General features: G+C 35.6%; 1 protein-coding gene across 2 annotated transcripts; it reads right to left on the bottom strand.

Annotated features, from left to right (window-relative positions):
- Window positions 1-469: 469 nt before the first annotated feature.
- On the bottom strand, window positions 470-2,846 carry npm2a (nucleophosmin/nucleoplasmin, 2a). 2 transcript variants are annotated; one of them, XM_052562824.1, is made up of 6 exons: window positions 2,726-2,846; window positions 2,390-2,506; window positions 2,226-2,308; window positions 1,482-1,592; window positions 1,304-1,397; window positions 470-829 (listed from the first exon to the last, which is right to left on the bottom strand). In XM_052562824.1, the coding sequence occupies exons 2-6, from the start codon at window positions 2,499-2,501 to the stop codon at window positions 756-758; spliced, it is 474 nt and encodes a 157-aa protein (XP_052418784.1). In that variant the 5' UTR covers window positions 2,502-2,506; window positions 2,726-2,846; the 3' UTR covers window positions 470-755. The 2 variants fall into 2 exon arrangements, with proteins under 2 accessions (XP_052418784.1, XP_052418783.1); XM_052562823.1 differs by having other exon boundaries at window positions 2,390-2,509; window positions 2,726-2,836.
- Window positions 2,847-6,955: the final 4,109 nt, after the last annotated feature.

Below are 6,955 nucleotides of genomic sequence, written 5' to 3'. Positions count from 1 at the left end.
GGCGATAGTCCGTGTCAAGTGTGGGGTAGAGGCACTGATCTATAATATAGAAGTTATATATATATACATATATATAGATCAGTGGGTAGAGGCAGTTAATTCACTCACCCCTCCCTGCCAGATTCACTTTATTGGGGTGCGCGTCTCACTTGAAATCCTCTAGAAGCTCAATTTCAGATGACATGAACACTGCGTCATCAAACAGAAAGAGAACAGACACCTTGTGCTGGTGCATTGACTTCTTTTCTCACTGTAAACAGCAGTCATTCTGCAGCTCTAGGTCAATGACAACCTCGAGGGTTTGTTTACTGTCTGTTGCTTAGATGCGTGACTGTTTCCTAGCAACAGCTCATATAAACTCTGCCATAGGTTGATGTTATACCACTGAGCTAGAAATAAAAATAAGAAATAATAAAATGAATTCTATAATTATCATGCTGCCAAAAGTAGGATTCACAGATACTTTACCAACAGTACTGTATATACTTTATTTCACACTTCAGGTCAAATGCATGTTTTATTAAACATCTTGTGTACAAATAGGTATGCATCTCAGTCTACATATAAGGAAAAATAGGCTACATCCGATAAAATTGTGTGGTATTATTTACACTTTGAGACTCATATTTTATTACTCTGTCTTCCATTAGCATTAAAACACTAAGTGATAGTTTTTTTAATGTTGACTAACACTGTAATGCTTTAGTAACAAATACTGGCACAATCACCGCCCAGACCCAATATGTTTCAAAGGGTCAAAATAAGCTTTCATCCTCATCATCATCATCATCATCATCCACCTCCCCCTCAGTCAGCTCAATGGGATTCACTGCAAAAATAAATAAATAATAAGTCTAGCAATAGCATGATTGAGCACCATTTAAATTAAAAAAAACAAAAAAAAACAAATAGAATTTGTATTCGTTCTCTACATTTTAAAATCCCAAATGTTCACATACATGGGAGCCATGGACAATTTTGGGAAATTATTATATCCAAGTTAACAATTTATGTCAGTATTTCTAATTATCTGTCAGTGTTGAGGTGGACATTTAGCAAACTGAAAATCAATCTTGGTGCCCGTTTTATTCGTTTTTATAGCCTCAAAGAAATGTATGCAATCAACTGAAAAAGACTATACTTGTGTTGGGGTATTGAAGCTCTCTGGCTAGAAACACTCCTGTCATTGCAATTTAAATTTACAGTCAGCACCCAGAATTTTCACACTTAGCAAGGAGCTAAAATATTGAGTTTTGCCCAACCCTAAAAAACACAAACCAAGTTTTCCAGTGCAAGCTCTTACATGTTATATGCTGAGCAGAGATAAACACAGGTCCTTTACCCGAGCACAGTTTAAAGGTGACGGGGGGAATAAGCTCCAAACCAGGAAAACTGATCTGCAACACATGAAAAACATATCCAGTATTGTATATGAGAAGCAGTTTTAGAAAACTTTCAAACTATCAGCCATAATAACTAACCATTGGCATACAGTGGCGGAGGGTGGCAATGGGCAACGGTTTGGAAGCTCCGACACCATCACAGACGGCCACTATATGCATCTCGTCTCCTGCCTCCTCACTAAGACATATCTGTGAAAATAGAAATCAGGCCATTTTACTGTAATGACAAACCAGTTGAACACTATGGATGTGGGTGTAGGTCATCAGGCTCACTCATAGACTTTCTAATAGATCATTCAAAAAGTTTAATAATAAAAAAAAAAAAATAATAATAATAATAATAAAAAAAAAAGAAAAAAAAAAAAAAAAGGTCATTTATTCGCCTTCATGAACAAAAATGTAAACGACCCATAAACAGAAAAGGTGAACCCCACAAATATCCTGGCCAGTCTTTTATAAAGAGAGAACGTGAACTATAAAATAATAAGACTCTGATGCATTACAGTTTTTATCCACTTCTGCAAATTATTTCAAGCCTTGAATAAATGGACGACTGAATAAATGACAAACATGGCTTCCTTTGCATGTTGATGTTCTTTCATGAACGAAATGAATTGACTGAGATTGATTAAATGAATCAAATGATACAATGATTCCTTTACAAGTCCAGTACTCTATTTTGAATAATTAAATCAACGATGCAGTCAAAAAATAAAATAAATAAATAAATTATATATATATATATATATAAAATAAAGTCATTTTGTAACGACATCAAGGTAAGTAAATATTAGCACGATGGACCATGAAGGCCTAAATTACCGTTTTGATGAAAAACTGGTTCTCCAGAAGGTCATTTTCTGCCTGAAAGACAGCTGTGGTCTCAGAGGCACTGAGCACACAACCTTTCAGGAAAGAAAGAGCAAGTAACTAAAACAATTCAGGCAATTGAAAACGCTCGTTGTACAGGACAGGAGTGTTCTTACCCCAGTGAACACATGCTCTGTCAGACACAGATGAGGAGCTGGAGAACTCAGACAGACTGATTGAAGCTACGGAGTCATCTTCGATGAAACAGCTGGTCATTTCAGAGAGCATGAACGCTGCTGAGGTAAAACGGCGTGAGAAGAGAATCGTTCTGCACCTTTTCTTCACAAACCAGTCAGCTCGGCCACAATCGTAAATGTTTGTTTACAAAGCGGCGCTTAATAATCCTTTGCCTGATATAATAATCAGCACTGTGCAGGCAAGATTAGTGTATCAGACACCTGTAGCAAAGTTTGAACAGTAATATAAACTGTGTCATTCACATGGAAACACACCTGTAAATAGCGAGGAAAAACACTGCACGCAGATAGCTGATAAATTGGATAGGTTGATAATGAACTTCAGGTGTTTTTCCGGCGCGTGACGCGCTTCTTCAGACACCAGAGGGCGCGCCAAGACTTCTGACGTTTGCGCCTAAAGAAAACTTCATCCTACGGCATTTTTTTTTTTTTTTTTATAACTTTATTATATGTACTTTTTTATATGCTGGTTTAGCTATTTATTGTTGAGATGTATTTATTTCATGAATAAGTCTGACGCTTTTATCATATCTGTGTTTAATGGACTAATTAATGGGGTGGCAGGTATGTGCCTTATGTTCATACTCTTTTTGTTTTCAAGTTATTCTTGAATAATATATTATATATGAATTTATATATTGCCTGAAGCTTTAACATTTTGCCTAAAACAGCATGTCATTACACGTGTCAGTTATAATCACGTATATGCTTGTGCTGTATATAAATAATACACAGCCTTTGTAGGCTAAAATACTGATAAAATATGTGATTTTATTTAATTTAATTTTATAAACTACTACAACAATAATTTTTTCTGTAATCCAGTAATCTCTCTCTTTCTGTTTGTAGGTTGACATTAATATATTTAGTTTTGGTCAAGGGTTAAATCATAATCTTTCAGATCAAGTATCAGTCTAGGGGTCAGAGGGTGTGATTCATAATGAAAGATTATTATCACTCTAAAAATTACCGACTTGTGTTTTAAAATGAAACTATTGTCTTCTGATTCACATGTCAAGCACCTATGCACTGACTTTCTTCCTTCTGTATTTTATCTTTCTGTCTAAAGCAGGTAAACACTCCTGGTCTTTCCACAGTGACCTGCTAGATCTTTACTCGTATAGACTGGCTCACTATGGCAGTATTTCATAGACAACTTTTTTTTTTATTATTATTAAAATCAAATTATTTGCTCATTTATTAGATAAAATAGAGAAAGTAGCATGTCATTTAGGTATTATATTATTATAAACAACAGTTGTAAATAAATTAATAAATATTAGCATAGTTTATTCTTGTGACGGAAAGCTGATTTGTCAGCATCATATATACAGTATATATAATATAATATAATTTAATTAATATTTGCTGAATAACAGTATTTAATAATAAAAAAATATAATAAATCTTACCCCAAACTTTGAACAGTAGTGTATCTCTTTAGAAAAATGTGTGGATGGATTTGTCATCGGGGTTTACTTTATCTTTTCACTATCTGATCTGTGTGAATAATTGTGAATCACTGAAGGGGGAAAAAGACTTCTGAACTGTAGTTAACCCATTGGGATTTTTATTGTGCCTCAGTGTTGTTGCAGGGTGAAATTCTTGTACACATTGTTTTGGCAGGTGAGTCCGACTGTTGGCTGAGCTGCTTATCAGATGCCTGACTAATCTGTCCTGCTCTATGACATTTTTACCTCTATTTTCTGAGGAATTCTCCACATTCTGTTTTTAGTACGTCTCAAAAGAGCGACCCGCTTACTTCACACTCCTGTTACCCTCGTTATCTCCGGTGCCCCTGTAATCTTGGCATCGGCACCCTGCCCAGACCTGCAGTTTATTTTGAGGAACACACAAACACATAAACGAGCACAGCATTATTTAGAATTATGGAGGAAATAGGAATGAAGTTGCTCAGATACTCGTGTGTAATGGAGTTGTCTGGGTTGATACTATTTTAAGTCAATGAAGTGAAATATTCAGGTATTGTAGAATTTAAGATACCAGTGATTTAATGGTGAATTCCTTTTTTTATTTCAGATTGTTGGCAATACAGAATATCACAATACAGAAGTGAATCTACTTCATCTCATTATATTGTATCCTGACCCTGATATACCATCCTGTATACTGTCCCTAAAGAGCTAGTATAACTGTATAATCTCAAAAATGCACTCTCAAAAAATAAAAAATAAAAACCTGAGACTGTGTAATGCTGAACAACCAAACGTTTTATTAACATCAATTATTATGTACATTAGTATTTACACTAAAAAAAGATACTCTGTCACAAGGAAACAAATCTAAATAAATAAATATAATAACCTTTTTCTATTATAAACACTATTTACCTTCCAGTACACTCACATTTATGTTGACTGCAAGATTCTAAGTTAAGGTACAGGCTTATTGACATTCAGTTACTTGCCAACGTAGTATTCTATCATCCTGGGTAACACATACTATCACCAGTTAATACTATTTTCCACAGCAGAATCTGCATTTGAAAGCCTGGTCAGTCACTACTGCTAGTTTATTTGTGTGGCTAGCTAGTTAATTTGCCTACTTACACCCGGATTCTGCTTTATGAAAAAGCTTCATATGTCCCCTTTCTTCTTCTTGGGTGGCATCTACAAAGTACAATAAGGGACAAAAAAACCCGGAATATTAAAATGTTTTTACTCTGGCCTTTGTATGTGGCAGAGAGACAGCCCTAACTTACCGTCGGAGTCATCAACATGCGCACACACACACACACACACACCACCCGCTCGCTGCTAGTGCATGCACAAAAGTAGTCCCGGCCCGGTCGTGTAGCCTGTCAGATACCCATAGACAGTAATACCCCGCCGTCAATCAAATTACAGCGTTTCTTGTACTGTCGTCATCCTGGCCGTTAGAATCGATCCAAATAGCAGTTCAAAGGAGCTTGCTAAATATTGGTGGGGACAAATTAGTCATCTCAAAATATTGATAGGGACTAGTACCTAGCGTCCCCCCCTAAACCTACGCCCATGTATATATATATGTTTAGGGGTGGTTTAGGGGTGATATGGACCGCAGACTGAAGGAAAAAGGGCCAACAAGTGCTAAGCATCTCTCGGGGAACTCCTTCAAGACTGTTGGAAGACCATTTCTGGTGACTACCTCTTGAAGCTCATCAAGAGAATGCCAAGAGTGTGCAAAGCAGTAATCAAAGCAAAAGGTGGCTACTTTGAAGAACCTACAATATTACATATTTTCAGTTGTTTCACACTTTTTTGTTATGTATATAATTCCATATATAATTACACATGTGTTAATTCATAGTTTTGATCTAAACCATAGATCTTCACCATCTAAAATCATGTTTAAAAAAATACTAATATAATGTAATTTTTATTAGTCATTTCTTCTTCTTCTTTTTCGTCGTCTTCTTCTTTTTCGTCTTCTTCTTGGTCTTCTTCTTCTATAATTCCCTGCACCATCTACATTTTTCTATTAAAACACATAGACATGTTTAGATGATTTTAAAATAAATGAATATATTTGAAAATAAATTAACATATTTGAAAATAAATTATTAAATTATTATCATTCATTTATTTTTGATAGTGACTATAAAACTCTTTAAAAAAAGGTTATTATAAAGAACCACTCAAATTACCTTTTTTTTTTCTTTTTTACTGTACTTTGAACAAATATCTTAATGCTACTTTGAAACCTTCATTAGAATTCAGATAGTGCTGTACTTTCATTTAAGTTAAAGCACATCTGTAACTGTTTGGATGTTTGCATTGATAACCTTTAGTTGAATCTCGAATCCCCTTCATTCCACTGTTTATTTGTTTTAGAGATTCTGAGCCGCTCCGTCCCTCTTCAGTCATGATCTGATATACCTCTTTAGGAAAACTCATCTTCCCTCCTGACATGATGCTGTTTATTATGGCTTTGAGCGGCATGGGAGGTTTGGAGATCAGTATCTGCTGAGATGAATTTTTGTTCTCTGTACTTAGTGCAGGTCATTGACCGAGAGGAGATGCAGAGCCGGTGTTGAAGTATCGTCAAATACCCGATGCCAGTCTAAATGCCAGTTCTGACGTTTTTCCTTTTGTAAATGCTGCAAGGTTATTGTTTTGCCTTGCTCTGTATCCACATGTTTTGGTCGTTAGCTCATCTTGTACTGTGAATGAGGGTTCTCCTTTAATTGTTTCCAGCCAGTCGAGCTGGAGAGATAAGGGTGTTGTTACATCCTGGTTTACTGCATTCACCAAATGAGCTGGTAAACAAATGCTCATGCACGCATACTCTATTTGTCTGTCTGGTGAGCTGTAAATAATTTTATGTATGATGCACTCGGTCATTGTTTGTTTATTTTTTGCTGAATATATAGACTTATACTGATATCTAGTGGTGTGGATGCACAATAGCTCAAGTTATCGATTGGATTTGACAAAATAAAGTGGGTTGGCTGGTTTTGTGATCTGAACATGTCACTAAATGTTA

Source organism: Carassius gibelio, chromosome B8 (genome assembly GCF_023724105.1).
Source record: "Carassius gibelio isolate Cgi1373 ecotype wild population from Czech Republic chromosome B8, carGib1.2-hapl.c, whole genome shotgun sequence".
NCBI lineage: Eukaryota > Metazoa > Chordata > Actinopteri > Cypriniformes > Cyprinidae > Carassius > Carassius gibelio.
Note: the sequence above shows the minus strand (reverse complement) of the source record. Positions and strands in the feature narration are given on the sequence as shown.